Source organism: Macaca thibetana, chromosome 6 (assembly GCF_024542745.1).
Source record: "Macaca thibetana thibetana isolate TM-01 chromosome 6, ASM2454274v1, whole genome shotgun sequence".
Classification (NCBI taxonomy): domain Eukaryota; kingdom Metazoa; phylum Chordata; class Mammalia; order Primates; family Cercopithecidae; genus Macaca; species Macaca thibetana.
The window spans coordinates 82771455-82797548 of NC_065583.1; the positions used below are offsets into that span (position 1 = coordinate 82771455).

The following is a 26094-nucleotide window of genomic DNA, read 5'->3' on the forward strand; positions in this document are numbered from 1 at the left end:
TGGCATAGTTCTGAGAAAAGAACAAGGTTCGTTTCTAAGTTGTGACGCAGAAACTTTAAGGGGCTTAATTAACAATATACCATGGCCGGGCGCGGTGGCTCAAGCCTGTAATCCCAGCACTTTGGGAGGCCGAGACGGGCGGATCACGAGGTCAGGAGATCGAGACCATCCTGGCTAACACGGTGAAACCCCGTCTCTACTAAAAAATACAAAAATCTAGCCGGGTGAGGTGGCGAGCGCCTGTAGTCCCAGCTACTCGGGAGGCTGAGGCAGGAGAATGGTGTAAACCCGGGAGGCGGAGGTTGCAGTGAACTGAGATCCGGCCACTGCAGTCCAGCCTGGGTAACAGAGCGAGACTCCGTCTCAAAAAAGAACAAACAAACAAACAAAAAAAACAAAAAAAAACCAATATACCTAACAGAACTTTGCTTCCTACAAAGATTCTTCATAGAACTAAAAAACCATATCCCATGACTCACCACTACAAACTTACTCATTAGAAATACAAAGAGAAAGAGCTGAGGAGGGGGCACCCCAGTAACAGCCACGACTCATGTACCCCAGGAAAGATTTCTATTAGTCCCTTCATCAAATGTTTCACATCACTGGCTAATCCCTGTGACAGGGAAATCACCTGGCAAATATAGCTCCTAAGCACTGGCAGAGACTGAATACCCTAAACCTAGTTACAGCAAATGTTTTCCCAAACAGCACCAGAGTCCCTTAACTCCTCAGAAATCTTTTCCCAGCCAACTCTCAATTCTCCAAACTAAGCACATAAATTCATCAAATAAAAAAAATTACTAATAATACAAAAGCCTCTCTTTTGTAAACCCATGTTCTTTCCTGCAGAATCCTTTAATTAGAACGGTTATTTAAAAACCTTGCACACCTTCACCTCCAACATATCCAACATCTCTGGTACAGGTGGTGGAGGGAAGGTAACTATGAAGAGACAGGGGCTGCTGTGTCACACAACAAGGAGAACCTATTTCAAAGAAAAAAGACCACATTTTGAGATTTGTATCATTGCTAGTAACTGAGGCAACAGGGTTCTCTCTTCCTTCTTGAAAAAACAAAAACTATCAGGTGATTTCAGTCAGGATGAAGGTAGACAGGCCAAACACCCTATGAATTACCCTGGATGGAGGAAACCTACCCCCTGCAAGGAAACTAATCAAAACAATAGACCCTTGTGAAAAAGACCAGAAAATGGCCCCCCTGAAGTCCTCACCACCACCCTCAAGTTTATGTCTGAAGTTTTTCTCTAAGTCGGCCAGCATTTGCTCACACTATTTAATTCCACATGTTCCCACTGGTGTTACTTGACTGGAATTTTCCAGCCATTTCATTTTACTTCAGCCAGTTATAAAGCCAGATCTGAACCAGCTGCACTGTAGCAACTGGTTAAATTCATATCCGTTGTTTGCAGCTGCAACTAAAAGCCAGACAATGTACTATGAAAATGCTGGGTTTTCTCCCTTCCTAATTACCCTGAGCCACAACTTGATTTCACTACCAGCCTTCTCACATTTCAACACCTTCTTAACAACCCAAAGGAGGTGCATCAGAGATGATTTCAGGAAATTTGTTGTGCATCCATCCATAGGTCTTTTCAGAGTGAGTGGGGGTTTGCAGCTGGATATCTAACGGGGCCATAAAATAGCTTTATTCGGTGGCTCTAAAATCAGTTGACAAGTGTTTTTTTTTAAGGCATGCTGGGATCCCTTGGAGATGAAAAGATTGATTCAAGAAAATCTTACACCTGAAAAAACTGAACGTTAACAATACAGATGGCTAAAATAAGAGTAATAGACTTTTTATATAATCACTCTGATCATTTTCACCTGTAACATCCACTCAACGATTAACCTCTTCAACAACGGCTAATTGGTCTCTCTAGTCTAACCTAAAATTTAAACCAACTTGATATTATGTGCAAGAACTACTTTTTTGTTCACCTTAGGAAAAACAAAGAGGATTTACTTGTGTTGGGCCAACAAAGCAAAGGTAACTGATTCCAAACAAGTTTCCAAAAAGCAAGCAAGGGTCCATATTGAGATGAATGGAATGGTTCCATTCGTCTCACCATGACTGTTTTTTTCATTAAGCACAACAATTCCAACTCAGGAACTCAGGATTCGTTTCAAACACCTCCCACATTATTGTCCTCTGCTATGCCAGTGACATTAACCATAACTCCTACCTATCTAGCAGCTCAAAACTTGTCTTCTGCTCTAGTATCTACACCTACAAAATATTCTAGTTAACCTAACAGATTTGTCTTTCCAATTTACTAGTAGTGATTTGCTCGGAGACAAGTGGATATTTCTCGTTTCCCTACTGAGCAAGGTAATTTGTACACAGAGCATATGTGTAGAATTATTCCTCGAATCAAAATGCTGAGGGTGATGAATTGATTGTAAAGCATGAGTGGGTTTCCTGAGTAGTCCCTTATAGTTTAAATATGCACTGAACAGGTACCTAGAGATACAATCAATGTAAATTTAGAAAACACTGGGTAATAGTTTCACATGACTTAAGTTTTATAATGCAATTTCATTCCTCATAACAATTACAACATGAGCTTTCAAAAGGCAAGCACTCAGCCAATGAAGGGCAAGAAATTCCTTTTCAGACTGTCTTCCTCTTCAGAAAAGCAAAATTTATTCATTCTTAACTCTTACTTTAGAAACATGCACAAAAAATTTAATTGGAATTTTAAAAAACACCAAACTTTTAATATTTCCAGCTAGCAGCCACTAGAAAATAAAAATTGAATATTCAAAATTGTATTTCAAAAGCTCACACAAAGATAATTTAAAAACGCTATCTATGCTACTTACTTTTCCCCTCTATGAACTAATCTATATGCCGTCATAACTCAATTTGGCACATCTGTTCTATGCCACACCATTTATTATTGATAGATGGCATTTCTGTGCATTTAAAACATCAATGCCTTTTGTTAAACCTCCTCCACCCGGCCCCTCTCAACCCCCACCTTAGACCAACTACTCCAGTTCTCTTCATTCATTTTTAATGTTTCACTCTCCTAGATCTTCACCGCCCACAAGGTTTATTAGGAAGAGAAAGACAGCAGCTACAAATCAACCTTTCTACGTGAAACAGGCAACAAGAACTTACGAAGGTTTGCTGTGAAATAATTCTAAGAGGCACCTGCCTCTCCTTTCCACCAGGAGAAAAAAATATATATATAAAATGAAAATGAGGTAGCCAACAAGGAGGGAAATACACAGGGACTGCCTCGCCAAGAGATAGAGAGATATCTATCCAAGGCACAGCAGCCTTGCAAAATGCCACAAACAGGTTTTAAAATAGCAGACTTCTCAAATGGCTGTGCACCTTGACTATTTGTGCATAACGTATTTTGGAAGAAACATTTATCTGTGTTTAATCAGGCCATTTGGCACTGTGAGTGTAGGACTTTTCTGGAATCCTCAAATATGAGAACCAGACTTTAGGAGCTCTCATCTCTGGGCTCTAGCTTGGTCAGTAAACTAAACTGAAGTAGTCACAGAAACTAGCTTGAAACACATGGAAACATAATTTTGATATGCACCTGGTTAAAATTCTGCTGTGTCAAAGAAGTCAATAAATTGTATTTCATATAATTAGCTGATGTGTCTACTTTGCCATATCCTCTGGGTGCAATGATAGGTTGAAAAATAGAAGACTCTAAGGGAGAATAAGAACATGGTGCTCACAGCCCCTTTTACTCTTAACACATGGTAACAGCATGCAGCCTCTACAATCAGTCTTCCCCAGTGAACAAAAAAGAAACCATTCCAACAAAAGCACATACTTCAAAGGAAAAAAAAAATACACATACTCTCTCTCCATTCCTAAGAAACCCAAATTTTACTTCCAAGGGTCGATTTTTCTAAATGTTAAGAAGTCAGAGACTAGGATGCTCTGAAGCACCTAAAGGAAGTAGAGGCCTTTGAAAGCACCTTCGAGTGTCTTCCCTGGTCCCATTCTTCCCTACCCGCCAGGGTAATTTTGAAGTGTGGATCTTGGCCAGAGCAGAAGAACTCTGTCCAGGAAGGGTGGCAATTGTCCCCTGGTTACATAACAACTGGGGAGAACTCTGTCTCTCCCTCGAGGGGGAAAAAGAGGTGTATTGATTTAGAATAACTCTGAACAATTTCTTGCAAAATTCAGGAGAGTTTTTATATATGCCATGTTTAATTAAAAAATACTGGACTAGAAAATATTTGAGTCATTGATAATTTCCTTTAAAAATTATGAAAAAAACTGTTAGGAAGCTATGAACTCAATGAACTGGGATGTAATTTTACTATCACCACTCAGCCAATGTATCAAATATCTTATAAAACAAGTATCTACCGGAAGCTGAACTTAAGATCCACAAAAATACATTTTGTTAAACAATTTTATTGGACTAGGACAAGATACTAACCGTAAGACAGTACCTGTGTTTACGAGGTGAGTAGCAGATTAAAACTCATACTGTGGACTCCTTTTAGGGCTTGAATGAGACTAAGAAATGGGCTACCTTCAAAAGAGGTATCAGTTTCTCTATCCTCACGTCTCTTTCCACAGAGCTTGGAGCACTTACAGGATCCAGAGAAATGGAATGGACCAAACTTATTCTTCAGTGTTGCCCTAGGTAATAAATACATGCAGAAACAGGGGCTGCCTTGGCTTCAGAAGGGGTACTTGGCAGCAGATAGAGAACGAAGAAACCAAACCAGAGGGGAAGGACACCCAGAGCTGAAGGCAGCTAGGGTGGTCTAGAGAAGCAGCATCAAGCTCAGTGGCTAAAAAGAGAATGAAAGGGAAGCTGGCCCCGGAAAACACATAAAAGGAACAGGCACAAAAATGCTGGCTTCCCAAGAGTAACTTCTGTACAATTAAGACAATGAAGGCTGGAAGCATAAATAGGTGCAGAGATAGGCAAATTGGCCAACTTCCTTGTACAGACCAGAGCAATGCTAGGGTGAGCATGAGGAAAGGCCTTTGTCCTGGAAATCTTGGCCATTCCAAAAACTCCAAATGGAGCCTCTCCCTTAGCTTGTCTGTTGTGTTCGGACTCTGCATGGTGAGGAGGCCAGCAAGTGTAGGAACTCACTATGCGCCCAGATATGAAGTCAGGCCTGTATGGAGAGTATTACAGGCCCAGGATGCCACCTTGCTTAAGACTAGAGGCTAAAAATATTTTGAACGGTGAGAGCCAGGGTTGGTGGCAGTAACTCTCAGCCGAATCTGTCCTAGCAGGTCTTGCCTTCAGGCATTCCCCCTCCTGGTGGAGAGAAGCTGCAGAACTACAGACCCGAGGCCCTACTCTGGGCCTAGGTTCAGCACAGCTGCTCTCCAAACCGATGGGATTAGAAAACCACAGCCTCTTTGATCATTTTTCAGCTTTGGGAGGTGAGCAAAAAAAGCAAAAGGGCTTGAAGGTCTTCACAATACACTCACTTTCTGTCACTTGTAGGTTCAATTTTAAGTCACGAGGGCTTAAAAAAAAAAAAAAAAGGGCCCATGAGAACTCAGGAATGAGGTGGTTAGAAGTGGTCCCCATGCATTTCAAGAAGTCAGTTAACTGAAATCCTACAAAACAGTATCTTTATGTCTGCATTTTCCTTGGGTAGGGAGAGTGGAAGACCTCAATACCACGTAAAAGCACATGCACGTACATCTATGCATGCACACACACGTCTTAAATGGAAACTGACCCCCATTTCAGGAGCACACGCAGAGCAGATGAGAAGTGAGTTTTAGAAGGTGTCATATCATCCTATCCACAGTATACGTGCTATGTCCCAAAAGGAAAGAACCCATGTTCTTCTGGCTCCAACTCTTAAAATAACCAGTTAACTGGGGCATAAAAAAACTCCTCTTTCCATAGAACCAGTTTCACCTAAACTTCTTTCTAGACCCAGTAGCACTGTGATTTCACTGCAAGGCTGTCCAGTTCAAGTCTGTAACTTAGATGTATGTTAGCTTTTCTTTTAAGTTATCACTTACTGACAAGTTGGCCAGCTTCCTTGTCAGTATGAAAAGTCCTTAAGTTACCCCACCCACAAGAACACAAAATTCAAAACAGTGGAAGAGCAAGTTCTACTGCAGTCAAAACAAAAACAAAATGGGTAAGGTAGCAGTTTTCATTGTTCAACACTGTAGGTAACTTTTCACATGCCACATTCCACACGAGCAGAAACTGGTTAGCATTAATTGAAGCCAACAAAAAAAGGACCAATCGCCCAATGTTTCCTTCTCACCCTCTCCCCTCAAAATGTTGACTCAAAGAAAATTTAACCAGGCAAAGAGACATTTGGAAATGTGACAGAAAAACAAGTTCTAACTCTCAGCTGTGTATCAGACTTGGCCTCATGCCTCTGGTTGAAACTATGGAAGAGTGTGGATTTGTTTTAAAGCAGTAGAGCCCCATAGCACCCTCATGGAATCTTGACTGGCTCACACAGGGGTAGGCACTGGGTTAATTTCACTTACAAACGGGGGAGTTCTGAAGGTTTCTTTTTCCTTCCAAACCACATCTGGGACAGAGGGAGTGGCACAGTCAGGGAGATTAGAAAGATGGTAAAAGACTCATTACCCAGAATTTTTAATGTGTATGAATGAAATAAAGGCATAGCTTGTTTGAAAAGTATAGCATAAACAATAAACAGGTAGCTCATTTATCTTACAAAATGATTTTTCAGACTTATAGGTTCATTACACAACTAGTAATTTCCCCACTTTTCTCTGCTTCCTTTCCCCACATCCACTTGGAAACCTTTTCACCTCCAGGCAACTTCCTGAAATGATATAAAGCAAAGTTGAGTACTTCCTGGGCCTAAGACCTTATAATCCAGTATGCACAAGAGCTGCGTGGTAAACAGAAAAGGACAAATAAGAAGACTGCCACGTGGAACTACAGCTGATTTCTGCTCTTCTGAAAACCTGCCTTTTCATGTTTCAATATTGTTTCTACAATAAAAAAAAATTCACGGAGAGTAAAAATAGCGAATATATGCTTTTATGAGAATTTTAAAGATGAGATGAGGCTCTGGAAAATGAATTTAATTAAGAACTGGCGACTGTGATGGTCAAATTCTAGAAAGCTTTTGGTATAACATCAAAGATCAGCAGCCTTTCAAAAGTGGGAGCCAGGGTTCTAGGCCGTGCTAGCTTGCATGCAGACGAGGAAATACAGATGCAGGTGGGCATTCTTACCGTGGGAGGTGGAAAGAGACTGTGCCAAATCCCAGGAGTAAAGACAATGATTTGGCAAGGAGAGGTGTTAGCATGGGACGGGCCTTTGTAGCAGCCCACTCTTCTGGCCCTTCTTGACACCCCTGCCAACTCGCTAAATGAATAACATCAATTGGAACCAGCTTGTCAATGTGGTTCACCAGTGTTCCACAAAGAAACCCTGAAAACGCTAGGTTTATACACAAACCCCACGCTTTCCCACCGACTGCTGTAAATTTTAGTTATGTGCTTAGATTGAGGCAAAGGCTACATTCACCTCTACATCGCCCACAGTGGACCCTTTAGTACCTTCTCTTTCAAATGCAGCACCAAATTAACCACACATTTATCAGAGAATGATTATCAGGGAAAGAATTACATTAAGCAGGGAGCTGTAACTGCAAAACCCTTTCCCATCTGTTCCCAATATGCCTCAACCAGTCAGAACTTCTTAGCATCTTCATAAAGCAAGGCGGGTCACAATAAGGAGCAAATCTCCAAAAGATGGCAAGAATGACCAATGCAGCAATATAATCACAACCAAAATAAAGAGCAATCTTAGACTATAAGGATTAGTTACAACGTATCACCAAGAGAGTTGTAGTTTCTTTGTGGAGGGAAAATGGTCTATTTTTCCCCCAAAAATACTATGTGTCCCCCTCTTTATAACACTGCGTGCAAGAATAGTGTCTTGCATTCAAACACAGACCTATCAATGGAAGAACCATATCCCTTAGTCTAGAAAAATAATGATAGACACTATGTAGCTCACATGGTTTCCATAAAGATGCTAAAAACATAATGGGCTGCAAAAACTTAGGTACAATAAATGTACTAGGTCTGGGGTCAACAGAGGACAGATTTCCAAACCTTATGCAGAGATATACTTAAAATGACAGCTGAAAGCTGTTGCAATGCAGGCATGTCTGGTTCTGATTTTGTAACCAACAAAGAATGACCCAGAACACTGGTTTACATGCCCACATGCTGTTGCCGAACAATAACTACATGCTAAGGGGCACCAGAAAGCAGTAGACCTACCTCATGCTCTAGCAGCCTACAAGGCAATGGTGTTTCTTACAATGGAAAACTGCAGGTTATAGTTTGAAGAAGACATTAACCAACAGCAAACCAAACTAAGTCTTTCTACATCTCTAGTATCTTCAACCAGTGGAAATTTTCAAGAACTCCCAAGAAAGTAGCTGCAGAATTTGAAATTCAGGGTAAGTATGGAATTTAGACTATATCCATAATACATGATGGGCAGGGTATGCTACCATGCTTTGGACAGGTGGTGAGTGCTGCCCATAGGATTGCCAGGAGCTGGTGGCCCTTGGCAGCTCCAAAAACATACAAGACAGGCACCTCAGAGCATCTGCCCATCTGGCCAATGGTCATCTGGGTTGGTCAAGTATAATGAGCACAGTCCTTTCCCAAATTCAAATGCCTTAAGGTAAACCACCTTCTCTACTCAAGAGTGAGGCACAGTAAAATGTGTAGTAGAAGATCTGCAATAGGACCTGTTGTCATCCCCAGTCTCACTCCTGCTCTTCATTTTGTGTTATTGAGGTAGAAGGATAGCGTAAGAAAGCAAGAGTGGTGAAAAAGGATACAATCACATTAAAACAAAAGGAAAAATAAAGTGAAGGAATTCAAACTACTTGCACAAAAATAATTACTAAAAACATTTCCATTATTTGTTTAGGTATGCAACTTAATAATAAATGATTTCTGAATTGTTTTTGAAAAAGGAGTAATTTTGAATTCCCTGGACACTGCCAATTTTAATATATGCTATTGGGAATACATTTGCAAAAGCAGAATCTTTCATAAAAAAATGTATTCCCCAATCACCTTCTGTGATCATGGCATATACAGATTCTTATTGAACCCACTTAAACAGAAATACAAAGATCCATAGAATGAATGAAACGAGTTGAGACTGAGAGGCTGGCAAAAATAACATGGAAAAAGTCAAGCATCCTCACAAACAGATGATCTGGTTTCTCTTGTGTGTGTGAGGTACAAGACAACTGCTGACATGTGCCCTCTCTGGAGCCTGTGAAGGGTGGGCTACTTCCTCCTACAAAACAAAACCTGCCTTTCTTCTCAGTGTAGCTAATTCTGCCAGTTCAGAGCCTGTCCCTCTCACCTCTTTCTGAGTGCCTGCATGCCTGTAGCCGCCTCTCACAGCCAAAGGTGGGGAAGATGGCCCAGAGCTGATGTGGATGTCAGCCGAGGTATGTGTGTGTGCCAGACACCCCTGCAGCCCCCGGGGTGGAGAGATGAAAAACCAGCCCTGGCTTCCCCTTCAGAAACACATCTACCTGGCAAGGTAGCCAACTGGCACAGGCTCCTCCAAAGACAGGGAGGCAGGCAGAGGGCAAAACTAAAAACACAGAGGCCTTGAGAAGGCATACCTGTGCACACCACGACCGACGGGAAAACAAGCCTACCTCTCCCAAGGAAGGGGAGGAGAGGGCCATGGTGGGGAAGAAAACAGTAGACCAGGGGAGATGAGGCAACATCATTAAGCACCACAAGCCTGTCTGCCTTGAACTCATTGCTTGCCATGTAGAAAAAAAGAAAAGGTTTAGCTAATATATGACCCCGGATGACTTCATTTTATTTTATGGTGTTTAGATTTTCCCCCCACTTTGTCTTTTTTGTGATAAGGAAAAGGGGGGTACTTAGGAATAGGCAGAGCTCACAAAGTTGGGCTTGAAGATGGCTTGCTTAAGAGGCCAGGTACCCAGGACTGAGGAGCTGTCTTAATAGCCTCACTGAGCAAAATATCCTAGGGTCTAGTGCTTCAGTGCAGTGCTAAAGGGAGCGAAATGAATGGATGTTTACAAAAATTTCAGTATCACAGCTGGCTAGCTAGTCAACGACATCATCAGTCTTTCAATCTAGTGGCACTGCGCGTGTGGGTTATTAAAAACGCTTGACCACACAAGGATGATCTGGTATCTACAAGGCACAGTACTAGGTTACCCAACAACTGGTCTATGCACTTGCTTAAATTCTCAGTAAAGCTGAGATTCCCATGAAATAATTTTTCAAAAGATTTTTCAAAGAAAGTATTGTGGTAGACATTAAGAGAAAATTTCAGATCTTGTTTAGAACTTATTTTATAAGCACTTTGTGCCTCCTATTGTTTTTATTTTTATTACCACCACTTTTTTGTGCTTAAGGTTTTATTTTGGTCCTATGTGGGTAAAAGGAAATCATACTGCAAGATTCTAGGACTTTCTTTGGTTTCACCAGCACACGTCATACTAGTATTGAGACAGGTCTTCAAGAGCAACCTTCCAGATGCTTATGGTGCTTTGGAGAGAGTTACAAAGAGAAGGGGGGTGGGGAACCAAACCCAACAACTCCTAGAGGTCGTGAAATGAAGCTACAGAATAGCTTGCTGCTAAACAGCATGGTCACCAGATGTGGGAAAATACTTTCCAATAGTGCAATTAAAGACCAAGCATTCCCATCATCTACTTGAATTTATGTCAGAGGACCACTTTCTCCAACTTTTTTTGAATGGGTAAAACCTTTGATCCTTATTCCAAACTGAGGGAGAAAACAAGATTGTCCTTTTTATTTATTTGCTAAAAATTACAACTAATTCAACTGAAATAAAATGATCTTAAATACTTCAGTGTAAACTGTTCCATTTATATAATAGCAATTTTCATAAGGTTATCCCCCACATATTTTCACCATAATCAGTAACAAGAGAATTCTGAAAGACTGAATAACAAACAGAAGTGACATGAGTGGATGGAAGACATGGAGAATAAAATTTGAATACTGGTTCTTGTGACGAGAACCAGTATTTCCCCATGTACAAGCTCTGATTAATCTCTATAGTTTTGTTTGAAGGTTACTCTGCCAAGTCCTCAATTATTTGCACAATTGATGACTTTTTCCATTCTCAATGGACTGCCTTCTTTCAGTTACCCAAAGACTATTCCTAGCTTTCATGTGCCATATGACTCTGCAGTAATGATGGATTTGGGGCCACGGTTTCTCTTATAACTTCGTAATTCTATAACTCTATATAAAACATAGCAAATACATATTCTGAGATATTTACAGAAAAAATGATTTGCATACATACAAAACCAGAGGGAGAAAACTTTGAGATATGGAATTTGGTAAGGCAAAATAGAAGCTTGAGCTTTTACTGAGAGTTGAAGTATAAACATTTTGGAGCTCCCCTAAGATTTCTAGACCAGTGTAACAGTCGTCTTTGTTTAGGGAAATGACTTCTAGTCTTAAATTTGTGACACCCCAGGGTGTCTCCAGATATCTCCCGAGGTGTTGTAAAATTCCCTCCACAAAATGCCAAGTAAAATAACTCTAATTCATTTAAAAAGTATGCCACACATGTTTAGACGCAGGGGAGGGTGTCCTGGAATCAAGAGAACAGTCTTAAGTATTTCAAAAGCCTGCGTCTTGTCAATTACATTAAAAAAATCTAAATCAATGTTTTTGAATAGATACAATAAATGCAGGAAATAAAGCAAGATGAGATGATCTATGCGTGTGGTTTTGTGGTTGGAAAAGACAGGGAAGGAGGTGGTTAGTTGGGACACTATTTTAGCGGAAAACTCTTTTCACTTTACTTACTAATGGTTGGATTAACACTGACTGTCAATTAGAAACCCAGTTCATAGGTCCTCTCTACCTGGTTGCACTAAACACTGGTGCCTTGAAGTCGGTTTCAAAGATCTCTGTACAGTAGTAGTTTCTTTAAAACAAATGAACACAGACTACAGAAACCGGCAGCTAGTCATGGTAAGCTAAATTTTGTCAGTGTTTCTCTTAGCTTCTGACTGAAACTGTTAACCTGAGGCCCTGAGATTACACAGAGGTTACACATTGCTGCTCTGCAATATCCACTTATTAACCTTCTTGGTCATCAAGAAGTTAGTAACTAAAACACCACATTGGGTTTACCACTGAGAAGTTGGCTTACTGCCATTATGTTTTACTATACCTTCCAAATCTCCAATAAAATATGTTTTCTGATAGGTCACTGCCTCAGGCCTCACAGCTTTCTTTATTCAGAACACCCACGTCAATCATCTGATAAATCTGAACTTGGATTTCTTCAAGAGTCATACATATATGCACTCAAAAAAAGACATCACTGAAAAAAGCATCCTTTTTTTATTAAACAGGCCTGTCTTTTCCCTGGAGAACTCGATTTCACTGTTTACTTTTTATTCTTCATATCACTGTCTATTTAAAATTAGAACCACGTTTACATTCCAATGAGAAATTCCTTACTAAGTAATTTTTATTTAACCCTTTATCAACTGTTAATTGCTTTCCAAAAAGAAGTTCCTTTCAAACTAGGCCCTTTTTGGCACATTTCAAAAGTTATCTGAAGAATCAAACATCTGCAAGTTGAGTAGGGAGAGGGAAAAAAGAAAGTATACTTGCCTTATTTGTAGCAGTAGCACTGGATCCAGGGACCACAGGCACGTTTGTCACTTGAACTGAAAGATAATTATTATCTATGAGTGGCCAGGCCCCTTCCACTTTGCATGTTTGGAAGTGATCCTTGAAAGTTCTGAGGTGAGGATCTCCAAACAAGCCACAAAAAAGGTAATTGGGAGGGTTCTGGTCCCCTCTCCTGTGTTCCCTGGCTCCAGCGTGGCTGTGATAGTTGCAAGGATCATGGGTCACTTCGGGGTTGGTAGAGGATGTGGGTCCATCCTTGGAACAATTCCTCTGGCTCATGAGGTCACTGATACCCAACACAGCAGAATGGTATACCAGGTTGCCACGGCAGGCTTTTGAAGTTCGCTGGGTGCAGCCAGCATAGGCACGCAAGGCCTTGCAAAACTCAGAGTCAAAGCCGTCAATGGCAGAGTTCAGGTGAGAAGTCAGGGACACAAAGTCCGTGGTACATTTCTGGATTCGACATTGGGCTGGCTGTTGGCAGTCACCTATGGGAAAGAAGATAAGACCAAACATTTGTAAACTCTTCTTAACTTCCTGGGCTACATGAGAAAATGGCATTGTTATTTGGGAACTGTTTGTTCTATTTTATATACTGTACTCCTGTTTTAAGAAACCTTCAGAAATAGGGTTTCATTGTGTTCCTGTGTCTTCCTCAAATTAAGCCACTGGAAGAAAAACTGCATGCAATTAGTTAACTTAAAACTTTAATGCATGAGCCACTGTGAACGAACATGAGTCTAGTCCAGTGATCACAGGTTGAGATTACAAGGGAATAGTAAATAAAATATTTTATCAATGTTGCTATTTGTTTATAGGTTTTGAAAAAGATTCCTCTACTCTAAGGTTACGCCAAAAACATGAACATTGTTTTGGTTTTCCAAAATTGCATAACATCCTTCAGAAAGCACTGGAAAAGCAGCACTAGGCACAAAAATGGTTAAAACCTTCCCACCTCAGGAAGGTGTAAAATCCTAAATGGTAGTATGATTAGTTAAAACACCTTTACTTCATTTACCTGTATGGCTACAGAATAAGAAAACAAAACAAAACAAACAAAAATCCAGGTACTGTCATTCTACTTCTCCTGAGGCACATTTACCAAGGAACTTAAATAAACTGACACAATTTTCTAATTTCTACAAAATGTAAATGCTCTAAGAAAAAAAAAAAAACCACAAGATTAACTTGACCAAGCTATATATTTGCTTTTTCCTTACCATCTATCTCCACTATCCTAGGATTCTAGCTCCCAAGCAGATCACAAGTAAAAGCACACTAAATAAAAACAATTCATATAAACATTATGAAAAACCAAAGTATTACTGCCCTATTAGTTTAAAAAAAATCAATTTCCAAATGATGCTTTTTACCACTAGTTTCTCGAACAAAAATTTATAAAATCTTCTAAAGCACAAAAAGCAGAAGAACTACCAATACTAGGTCAGTTTTGTGCCCCCCAAAAATTTAATATTCTGTTCCATAAAATGGAAACAACAGACTTAATGAAAAGAGACACTATTCTTTCTCATCAACTGCAAACTTTATATAAATGAACTGTAACACACATTTGTGTTACATAAAATCTTTATAGGTCTTTAAACTATGGAGACGTCTGTTAATCTCTTTAAGTGTGAGGGTCCTCCATCTGAGAAACGAGGAAGCTCTTCTAAGACGAAATTTGTCATCTTTTCCAGACAGTAAATATCTTCTAATTTATACTCTGGATGTGGGAAAAAATTCAGGGCCAGTAGATTATTATTAAATATATAATTATTTCAAGATGTGGATGCAATGAACTTTAGGATGATATCAAGATTTAGGGAACTCCATCTGATAAAGACTTAAAATTAAGTCTAATATTGTCTTAGAAAGCTATTTTAACATTTTCACTAGTAAACTGCTCTTAAATCTGAATTTCGTAGCTTGTAATCTGTTTCTGGCTTTAGCTGGGATAAATAGGTGGGAGGAGACAACTTCTGAAGACAACTCTGTCACCATTTTTAAATTTGAAAAATTCTAAATTTTAAATTTTAAATTTCAAATCTTGGGTTCTTTTGCTTTGGCTAAGGCTTCCAACAGCCTTTTGCTACAGAGAGGATGGGACGGAAAAGGGCTAGAGAGAAAGTGCATTTGGGTCAAAAGGGCAAATACTATGTAGTTAAGGCTTGGTATTCACTTTAACCTGAGTCAAAGATTAAAACATTTTAATATGTTGGAGCTATGGATTTACAGCAATCATCAAATCATACTTTAAAAAAAAAATTTACAAAAACATCTTTGTGTGGAATCTATGTTTGCTCATTCCAAAGCTGACAAAAGTAGCTCCCGGTATTTACAGAATTTCTTTTTCCAAAGCAGATCAAATAATTTTTGGCTATTTTTCACTAGAACCCAAATCAAACTGAAACAGAAATTAACTAATTAATCCCAAAAGGGTTAAAGCCATTTTGCATATGGAAAAACCAAGGCAAAGCGATATTAAAAGGCTTGTTCTAGCAGATTCATAAAACAGCTAGCATTATTAAGCCAGGAGGTGGTGCTTTCCCTCAAAACTTGTTCTTCCATCACAGATCATGTCTCCTCTTATTTCCTAACTCTAATGACAGTACTTGATGGCTAAAAAAAAAAGACTTAAGTAGCCACTGTATTTTTTTTTCTTTTAAAATCAGATACACAGAAAGCAAGAAAATAAACACGGGGCCAACATCTCAGTGATGAGGAGCTCTTAAGACTACAGATAAATGACAGCACAAGAACTTACCGCTAAACTTGCAGTGCCTATTTGTTCTTTTTATGGTCTATAAAATCTATCCGAGCATGCGTTTCTTTATAATTATTTTAAACAGTCATAAAATATCAAAAGTAAGAACAGTATGGAAATGCAGATGGAATCATTCAGAAGGAAAGAAAAGTACAATTTAGTTTCCCAGCTCCCTTTTCTTTGTTTTTTTTTTTTTTTTTTTTTTTTTGAGACGGAGTCTGGCTCTGTCGCCCAGGCTGGAGTGCAGTGGCGCGATCTCGGCTCACTGCAAGCTCCGCCTCCCCAGTTTACGCCATTCTCCTGCCTCAGCCTCCGGAGTAGCTGGGACCACAGACGCCCGCCACCTCGCCCGGCTAGTTTTTTGTATTTTTTAGTAGAGACGGGGTTTCACCGTGTTAGCCAGGATGGTCTCCACCTCCTGACCTCGTGATCCGCCCATCTCGGCCTCCCAAAGTGCTGGGATTACAGGCTCGAGCCACCGCGCCTGGCCTCCCAGCTCCCTTTTCATACCTTCCTTGCAACCCCCCGAACCTTTCCCTTTTTCTTTTCTTTTTTTTCTTTTTTTTTTGAGACGGAGTCTTGCTCTTGTTGCCCAGGCTGGAGAGCAGTGGCGCGATCTCGGCTCACTGCAACCTCCACCTCCCAGTTTCAAGTGATTCTCCTGCCTCAGCCTCCCAAGTAGCTGGGATTACAGGCATGCACCCCCACGCCCAGCTAATTTTGTATTTTTAGTAAAGACAGGGTTTCTCCACGTTGGTCAGGCTGGTCTTGAACTTCCGACCACAGGTGATCCGCTCGCCTCAGCCTCCCAAAGTGCTGGGATTACAGGCGTGAGCCACCGCGCCGGCCTACACCTTTTCCTTTTTCATAGCAGGTAGGTGTTGACTGCTTAAACAAATCTCAAATCAAACAGATCTCCTGGGGTTCTTTTGCTTTGGCTAAGGCTTCCAACAGCCTTTTGCTACAGAGATGATGGGAGGGAAGACGGCTAGAGAGAAAGTGCATTTGGGTCAGCATTTTCAGCTTCGCTGTGGGCTCCTATATAATGACTAATTTGTAGCATACACCCAGAAATATCCAGGCTTCATGAATTTATAACGACAATGCACACTTTGCCTGTTACAGGCGGTAAAGTAAGCCTCCTGCCAAAATGCCAAGACAATGCGGAACAGAAACAATCTCAAGGATGTAGCCAAGAAGGCCATGAAGCGTATGAGTAAGCAAGTAACTCCCATATTGGATCTCCATTCACGAATAGCAGAAATTTGCTTAAAAAAAAAATGAAACTAAAGGTACTCCTTTCATACTCTTTTCATTCCCCAAGGGCAGAATGAAAACTCTGCAGTTACAGATTTCTCTACTTTTGGGTCAGATCATCTGTGATCAGTGTGACAGTATTTTCATACTAGTTACTGAATATGCTAAAGCCTTTGTGGGTCTAGAGCTTTCATTTAATCATTTTTTAATGAGTCAGACATAAAGACCTCACCATTCAAGACAGTTTGCTTAACACCAGGACTACACGTGTGAATCTGCAGCACAATCACCAGTTTATACTAAAAGAAATGAGATATTCTGAAGCTGAACTAAGTGAAATGTGGAGCCATATGGGGTGCTGAGGCAGATGATAAGGATTCAGGCATAAAATATATAGTATAATCCATCTGCAAAGAGCACTGGCACTCTTGCTAGGCTCCCTTCTCTGAGAAACAACCCGGGCATTTAAATAGCACCACTCTTCAAAGAAATCTCTCAAAAGCAGCGTTCTTTTCTTTAACAGGATTAATCGCTTCACTCCAATAAGTTGTCCATAGAAATCACTCACCACATTATGTTGGGTTGAATCTAATGGTGACTTAAATGAGGACACATGAAGCTACTGAGAGCTTCACATTCCAAATTCTTGAACTAAGACACCCTACTTTTCTAAACCTTTAAGCCAACTTACTATGCCTTTCAAAGGCCAGCAAAGAAATCTTCAGGGACCACATTCCAATTCTGTCACAGGATCCTATGGCAACTATGGGAAACAATATCCAAGCAGCCAAGGGGGACAGAGTCCCACCTAGCACAATTTCCATTTCATGAAACGTACCTTTTTGTATTATGGACACATATTTTTCGCACAAAACACTCCTGAATATATCTTTTAACATATCAAGAAAAATGTTCCACGTAACTACATGCAGATTGACACTATTTCCTAAGGTTCTTAAGTTACTAATTGAAAGCCGTAATCATTCTAAAACTTTCTATTACACTTTTTTATTAAGTCGTCAGTCTTTTCCCTAATTGTCGGTGTTAAAAGGCAGCTATTACATCACAATGCAAAGCTACGCAAAGTAAATTAAGTCTTCTCAGATGCCACACTTTCCCCCCAATACTTAAAAGACCTCCCTGATTTTTAGCATGGCGGGTATGGTTTAATAAATAAGTAAAAATTACTCTGCACAGTTGCGTAGCATCGAAGTTCAGGATTCTCCAGACCAGAACGTTGTGAAGTGTCCCATATACACAGGACAAAAAGGTCTCGAAGGAAAAGAAACTTATCCAGTGCTCTGTTTGTTCTCAAGACTAAAAGATAATGCCTCTTTCAACCTTAGCATTAAAAAAAGTTGTCTAGGCAAATTCCTAAAATAAAATAGTGTGAAGAGCGTCCTGGATTTTCATGAAACGATTTTTTTAAAAGAAAAATAGGTATCACATGGTAGAAGGCTCATTTGCAGGCTTACTTCCCTAGGAACATATTCCTCGACGCGGGGGAAGCGCCGACCTCCAGAAGACAGCACGGTTATCTGTCAACCCCTCACGGAGCCCGAAGACACCCGGCTAGCCACAGAGCACGAGCTTTTCCCGGGAGACTGATAGCTGAATTAAAAGCAGCTTTTGCCAAAACGAAAGAAATCCCTAATCAAAAAAGTTGACGTTACTTCGAGATTAACTTCCAGGTTTGCAAAATCTGGTGAAAATCTTTCCATCTGATGCGCTTCCTTCGCCTCGCCGCCACCCCCAACTCAAGAAAAACAGCACAAGGCTCCTGGTCTCCCTCCGAGGAGGCTGCGGCGGCGGAAACCTGATCCGAGCCTGACTTTCAGTAAACACCAGCGCAGAGCAATAAAGCATCCGGAACATTTGTCTCCGGCGCGCGGCCCCCGCCCGCTAAGTGTTTGATAAGCGGCTGTCGGAGGGGAGATTTGTCAGCGGTCCGAGCCGAGGGCAGGGAGGGTGGGGAAAGGGCTCGTCTCTGCGCCTGGCGGCCGCCCGGTGGGTGGCTGCGTTCCTGTCGCCGGGAGCCCGGCAGAGGTGCGTGTCAGGGGCTCGGGAGGCCTTTCTCGTTGCGCCACGCCACCCTTCCGCCCGGGCGAGCGCCTTCGAGACCCAGGGCTGTTTGGGAACAAAGCTCTCGGCCCCAGGGCTGGCTCCCCTCACGCGCTCCCGTCCTACCTGCGTGGAGCAGCTCGAGGCTGAGCAGCAGCAGCAGTAGCAGCTCCAGCGGCGGCAGGCAGAGCCCGGGGCGGCGGCGCTGCTCAACCTCGGCGGCAGCAGCGGCGGCGCTGGAAGGTGCTGGTCTCAAGCCCATGCCCGTCCATGCAGGTCTCGTGGGCTCCGGCGAGGGCGGCGGGGCGGGCGCCGTGGCGGGTCTGGGCCCGTGGCTGCGGCATGGGCCGGGGGGCGCGCCTCGCTTCCTCTTCTTCCTCCTTCAGGCCCGTGTAGCAGATGGGGCGCCACCACCGCCGCAGCAAGCAGCGCGCCGCGGGCGCAGCCAGTCGGCGGCGGCAACAACGGGGCGCAAGGGCATCGTGGCGGCCGGAGGCGGCGGGCAGGGAAAGAGGGGCGGAAGAGAAGACACAAAGACCGTGAGCGACTGCTGAGACGAGTCCCGAGCGCGCCGGCACCCCGGCCCCAGCCAGCGTGGGCTCGGCGGGCGTGGACCTCCAAGCGGCTCGCCCAGCCCTAGTTAGCGGCAGCCGCCGGCGGCCCGGATATCTCTGCGCGGCAGCTCCAGCGGTCAATCAATCTCAGTCCCGCACTGCCGTCCCGCCCCGCCCTGTGCCCGCCAATCTGCGACGCCATCATCCCCCGCCGCGTCCCTCCCTTCCTCCCCATTGGTTGTGACCGCACGTCCGCCCGACTCAGCCTGCCAATCGCAGGACGCAGAGGGCCCTCTCCCCCGCCTGCTCAGTGTAATTCGAGTTCCGTGTCCATCGAGACTGCAAGTCCTCTCCTCTGCCGCAACCTTCCTCGCACTCCCTTTCCTCTCCCCTCTACCACCTTCCGCGATTTACTGTTTCCTTGCGCCCAATAGAAATGGGCGACCGCAACTCTCACTCCCGCCGGCGTTACAAAGGTACCGGCCTTTGACCTCTGCTTGAATTAATGTGATCCGATTCATCTTCCCTCCAAGTTTTTTTTTTTTTTTTTTTTAAATTTAATTACCCTTCCCCGCCCTGGCCCGGCCAACTTCAGCTCCACTTCCTTGGAGGAAGCTGGCGCTTTTACAGAGCGCCGCGCGGCAGGTCCCCTTTTAGCCAATCACATCTGCGGAACAGCGTTCCGAACCGTTTGCGGGTGTCTGGTAAAGCAAGCTCGGGGCAGTGTTGGAAATCTGAATGTCACCCGCGGTCCGGAGCAGATAGGATGGGCTGGGAAGGTACCCGTGAACTCCCGGCGGAATTCGCTGGCAGCTGTGCGAGGCTCAGGTGTTCTAGTTTCTTTGACATTTCCCTTCCTGAAAGCGGCAAGGAGAGGTCTAAGAGTGGGCAAACTTCAACGTTCGGTTACAGTGTAATTAATGAGAGTGGTGGGTTTTTATGCAGTGTAATTATGCCACGATTTGTTGTTGCTCAGTGACTTTTTCACAGATTTCTACAGATTATTTCAATTTTCCGCAAATTTCTACAGATTAATTCAATGGCAGCTTACTTCCTCCTTTTATGATTGGATAGGTCCGAAAGTGAGGAAAAAGCCAATTGTCTGCAAAGAAAGAGGCTGCCAAGTGGAGACAGAAAAGCAGTTATGAGACTGGTGATAGATTCCAATTTGTTATCAGTAGGTGTGAAGTGGTATCTAATCTCAAGAATGACCTCAAGGCTGAGAGACACTTGATACTGCCCTTGCCTTTGCCTTTCCCCAAACAGCACAGGACCGCCATTTAAAATCCACTAACATCCAAATCGTAGTTGGCAACTCTACACGCTACATTACTCAGAATCTCTAATTAGGAATTTCGTATCAACCACGGACATGCTGATATTCCACACATGTTTAAATGTGCTAATCAATGGACTAAGATAATTGAGGGGCAAACCTTCGGTCTCACCAGCTCACTCATTATAGACACATTGTGAATTGCCCAAACCACTATGTCCCTAACGAAGGATGCCTATCTGTTTTTACTGTAACTTTTCATTAGTTACTTATTACATACTATGATGACTTATGGGGTAAACACACCTTTCACTACCCACGATATAATCCAAGCCTGTGTATATCCATAATATGCTTAATAATAGCTTCACAGTTGCCTGGAGAAATGACTTTTGGGGAGGAAGGTATATGACATTTTTAGATAATGCTGTGGATTAAATATTATTAGAGCAAAAATTTACTATCTTGCAATTACTTCATATAACTAATGAGGTACAGTTCATGACATACTAAGAAGCATCTTAAAAAAGTAATCAAATACTGATTTTCAAAGTATTTGGCTAACAAGGACTAAAATTTTTTTTCTCTTAATCCAAGATTTAATTCGACCCCTATACAAGAAACACTTCACTTTATTGATCATACTTCAAAACATATACTCAATAGTTAAGGATCAATAATTTCTGTTTGGTTTGGGTCTTTCCACTCGTGACTTTATCATGTTTTTACTCCCCTCCCCCTATATCCTGTTCCTTAAGTACACGGGTGCTCCAGATTTTCCTATCAATAGAGGGCGTCCTCGAGTCATTGTATACCCTGGTGTCGTTAAACCGAACTGTTCTTCAGAGGAAAAACTTCATCTCTAAGGCGCTTTATTGCTCCTCTGTTGTAAAATTTGACAAGCTCGAGATTTATAAGCCTAACAATTCACTTTCTATTGCTGCATAAGTGTTCACCCGCTAAAGGAAAATGCTAATTTTCACAATTAAACCGCAAGGTGGTTCCTATTTTCAAGACATAGGTCAGTTGACACACTCGCGGGTAAATTCGTACTGTTCGCAAGAGCAGGAATCAGCTTGGCAAGCAAGAGTGTAGTGAATAGTCACTTATAGCGCAGCCACTCCTCGACCCCGTGAGCTGCAAGTTACAAAGGATTTTAGATTCTACAAAGAAAAATCGGGGAGGTAGAAAACAAACATAAAATCGGTGACTTATAAAAGTTTTATGTTTTAATCAGAAAAAAATCATGAAGTGACTGATGAGTGGTGCAACTCACACATCCACCCTGTTTCTTGCCACTGGTACTCTTTCTCCCTTCCTCTTTGTTTTCAGGAAGGAAGGAGGAGACCTGAACAGTACATCCAGAGAATCCAGCAAAGGATACCACGGTATGAATGTGCAAGTGCACAGAATTAAAACACATGTCAGAAACACTAATGGATTCTAAACAAGATGCGGTTTCATTTCCTGAACCTATACGTGATGTTTTTAACTGTTCTCCAGTTAATATGTCTCCATTTCCAGAAATCTAACAGGAGAATCTCTGACTGCTTAACAGATCATCTAGGTTTGCGATTTGTGCAATCCATTCTAGAGTAAGGGCTCCCCGGCTGCTCCCCGGCCACTGTGTACCCAAAGCAGCGGCTGAAATGGCTCAGAGTCCGACAGCTCAGCGTCAAGCAGCCTGTGGTTTGTACTTACATCATTTTTTTTTTTCATAGCAGGAGTAAAAGTTTATTAACAAGCGTTAGAACAGTAAGGAAAGGAAAGGAGAGAAAATAAGGAAAGTACAACTTGGAAGAGGGCCAAGCGGGCGACTTGAGAAACCAAGTCCCTGTACTTACATCATTCTTAACCCTTCCGCTCCTGGAGGGGGCTCAGCGGGATCAGGGGGCCCCCGAACTTCGGAACACGCAGGACCTGAGTGTGAGAGAAGAGTCCCAGAGCTTGGTGTGAGCAATGCACTCCCGGAGGGAGACAGCCCGGGGCTTGCGAAGGGCTCATCACCCGCTCGTAGACAACGGGCCCCCGCAATCCCTGCGGGCTCCGCCGCTACTCTCACCGCTCAAAACGGCAGGTGCAAAAAGCATTTGGGAGCCGCTTGCCAGGGCGCGGAGGTAATGCGCTTCCTGTCCATTTATCTCAGGAAACCAGTGCAGCCTTCCCTTCGAAACAAAATTAACCTCTCATTAGCCAGCCACTCGTTCCCAAGAAGGCCTTAAAAGCTTTACCGGCTCGCTAATGTATTTAGGCTTTTCTTCCAGGCAAACGCAGCCGCCGGTCTTGACTGCCATCAGCTCAAGGGGTTCCTCTGGGCTCTCCCGCGAGCCAACAGCCGACCTCTCTCCAGCCTAGTCTGGGAGACTCCAGCCAACCCAGGATCCCATTTTGTAGTCCCGGGCAGACCCGACACCCCTGAAAGAACTCCACTCCAGAAGACGCCAGAACAAGTTCCCACGAATTTCATGGGCGCCCTTCACATCAAAACCTCAGCTCCCCTGTCCTCAAGGAACGGGGAAGAGAGCCGGGGAGGGATTTCGGTGGCCAGCTGTCCCTGGGTCGTGGGCGCTGTTTGCTCTGCGGAGCGACAGCCCTGCACACAGCCGGTGCGGGAAGCGTTGATGGGAGGCTGGAGGGCGGGGTGAGAGTAAATTAGGATCTAGCCGGTTCCAGGCGTGGAGAATCAAATGTGGTCCTATATCTGTAAGTGGCGAAAAGGGGCTTTTGGGAGCGCTTTCTCACTCCGGTCCCCCGCCGCCTTGAGGCTGGCAGATTTATACCACACAGGTGGATGGAGACCTAAACAAAACAGTCCCGGCCGCTGCCTGCCGCTCGCCCCCCACGTCCCCTGGGCCCACCGCAAACTTCAACAAAATAAACAACTCACCACAGGCATTCCCTTGTCTGCAGCCCGACGCTTGCCAGCTGGGAAAATAAGCCGCAAGCCACGCGGCCGAGGCGCGGAGGGAAGGCAGCGCGGCGCCCGCCCCTCTCCCCCAGGTTGGGGGCAGCGGGACTCCGGGCGGGAGGGAGGCTCCGCCTCGGGGGCCGCTCTCCCAGCTCTCCGATTCCGGAATGAGCTCTCGGAGAGGAGCTGCGCCCTTCCAGCTAGCCCGATTTCTCCGCCACCTAGGGGAGAGGGCGGGGAGCCAAATCGCTCAGTCCCCCGCACCCCAGCAGCTTCCTCCAGGCAGCTTTTCCCCCAGTCCAGCCTCAAATAGAGGTGAACAGAGAACCCCCTCCTCCCGGCAACTCCTCTGTCGCCACACTGCCCCCTTCCGGCGCTACCCGGCTCATTCCGGCACAGCGGACGGCTAGGGGCATAGGGGCGCCCTAGACCCCCGCGTCCAGGTCCGGGCTCAGTTCTCTCTTCGCCTTCCCCCCACCACACTCAGTCTTGCACAAAGACGCCTTTCACGCCGCCAGCGCCACCCTCCGCGCTGCCCTCCGGGCCGGCGGCCGTGCCTTCGCCCACCGGCGGCACCAGCCGATTCCTGGTGGGCGATTTTGCCACTCGTCGCCAGGCAGGGCGGCAGCGGACGCGTGCGGGCTGTTCCCACCCTGCGCCTCGGCCAAGGCGCCAGATGCGCTGCCCCCCGCCACGTTCTCTAGCTGCCCGCCGGCAGCAGCAGAATGCTCCCCTTTCTCTCCGTAAACGATCCTTAAGGGTCTTCCAAGTGTTTCTAAAATGGGGACAGTGGCGGGAATGGTCCTCTGGACTTTCGCCGAAATAAGGAATCCAGCGATCTTCCCTGACCACCTAAGGTGCCAGTGTGTCTTTACAGCTTAAGAAAGTCAATGATAAAGATTTGGAAATAAAGAGGGGAGAGAGGGTTTAAAGAGACACGTAAGGCCCAGAGCAAGTGTTACAAAGAATGAGCCCACGAAACGTTCGAGGCAGGACGGTCGCTTCGGTCAGCGTGGAAGGCGTGGAGGGCGAGAAGAAAGCGATTAACTTTCTACCTTACATTGATCTTCCAAAGTAGAAAAACAAACAAGCAAACAAAAAAATTATAGATACTCAGCGGCAGCTAATCGGCGCGTTCAACTCCTGGAACTAGCGAGCTGCTTCTCTTAGTCAAGTCAAATGCTCAAGTATCTTGACTCAGGGAGGTCACTTCTTGCCTCCTTAGGCAAGAATCTACGACCCTCTCCAGCTTTTCTTTGCCTTCTCCTCCCCCAACCCCTCCTTATAGTTTCTCCGGCTAACGCTAGAGGCAGCATAGGGCAGTGTAAAGAGGGCGAGTGGGAATCCACAGAGGAAGGTCTAGTTCTGACTTTCTGGGTCTGAGTCTTAGGCAACAGATTTAACGTCTTTGGACCTTGGGGTCACTATCAAGAAACGATGTGTAAGAGGCAATAATTAGTAAAATTTACATATTTTTCTCTTTCTTAAATGCGATGACAATGAACGCCCTTCCTCCAAACCTCTGCAGGTTCCTTCTTAGTATTTTTTCACCTTGCTTTATCTTTTCTAAGTGACAGTCAAATTGAAAAAAAAAATACTAAGATCGTTTAAAGGTAAATGTAAGACACATTGAAACATACTCTTTTGCATCTGAGAATTTAAAAAGAAGAAGAAAAAACACCCAACTCAGCTCCTGGTTCACAAAAGCAAGGAATTTTAATGTCCCCACTTGTTTTGCTTTTGAAAAGCCACTCCAGCAGTCAGCAAAGCACAGCTTTGATTTAGAAACTAAAGGCTAGTCTCTTGTGTTTTTCTTTTCCCTTCCACCAACACAAAGACAAGCTGCAGCATAAAATAATGATGAACAAGAGTTCAAAGCAAGCCCAGTGAGCCAGCCCAGAGGATGTTTTTTAATGCAGCCCCAGTCCTTCCTCCCTCTCCTGCTAAGCTGGACGGTACATAAATAGCAGGCAAAAGCTGCCAGAATTCCCTGTCTCCTCCAGTCTTTTCCCATAAATATTGGTCAGTAGAACCTGGATGCTAACTTGTCAATCATCACATAAATACATTCATCAAATCATACATTTAATTTTTCTTTAGTTTCATAACATTTTTCATGATTTTCAATTCACTACCCACTTTGCAAGCTTGAACATTAGTTCTCCCTCTGGGCAAGCTTGTCTGATTTCTGGGAACTTTCTATGCAACCAAGGCAAAAAAGGGTAAAATCTCATAAAGAAGCATTAACTTTTAAATTACAAATATCATGCTTCAATTTCAACAACAGAATTTTAGAATGGCTTAGCTTTCATACAATGCACACTTTTACAAGTTATTAAAGAGGATTCTTTAAGTATCTTTTTGGGATACTTTTTTTTTTGGGAAAAAAGTTTCCTTAAACAACACTGGTAGGAAAATATTGTGAGCTTGTCTAATTCTGTTGCTTTCATTTTTTTAAAAACATTATATTTTAGGCTCATCTGTAATCCCAGTGCTTTGGGAGGCCAAGGCTAGAGGATCACTTGAGTCCAGGAGTTAGAGATGAACCTGGGGAACATAGCAAGAC

At 43.5% G+C, this 26094-nt stretch overlaps 1 protein-coding gene and 1 long non-coding RNA gene across 3 annotated transcripts in view; one reads left to right on the forward strand and one right to left on the reverse strand.

Annotated features, from left to right (window-relative positions):
• RGMB (repulsive guidance molecule BMP co-receptor b) overlaps window positions 1-24804 on the reverse strand; it is a 40006-nt gene extending 15202 nt beyond the window's left edge. The window contains exons 1-4 of one of the 2 annotated variants that reach the window (XM_050794402.1): window positions 24720-24804; window positions 22465-22540; window positions 18917-19170; window positions 12688-13196 (exon numbers count right to left, since the gene is read on the reverse strand). In XM_050794402.1, coding sequence (XP_050650359.1) covers window positions 12688-13196; window positions 18917-19170; window positions 22465-22469 — 768 coding nt within the window. In that variant the 5' untranslated portion in view covers window positions 22470-22540; window positions 24720-24804. Of the gene's footprint in view, window positions 1-12687; window positions 13197-18916; window positions 19171-22464; window positions 22541-23507; window positions 23835-24719 lie in introns of those variants that run through there. The other variant, XM_050794401.1, reaches the window with a different exon arrangement.
• LOC126957037 (uncharacterized) lies at window positions 19104-23515 on the forward strand. Its single transcript, XR_007726631.1, has 2 exons — window positions 19104-19820; window positions 21953-23515. It is a non-coding gene; the product is annotated as an uncharacterized LOC126957037 (long non-coding RNA).
• Window positions 24805-26094: the final 1290 nt, after the last annotated feature.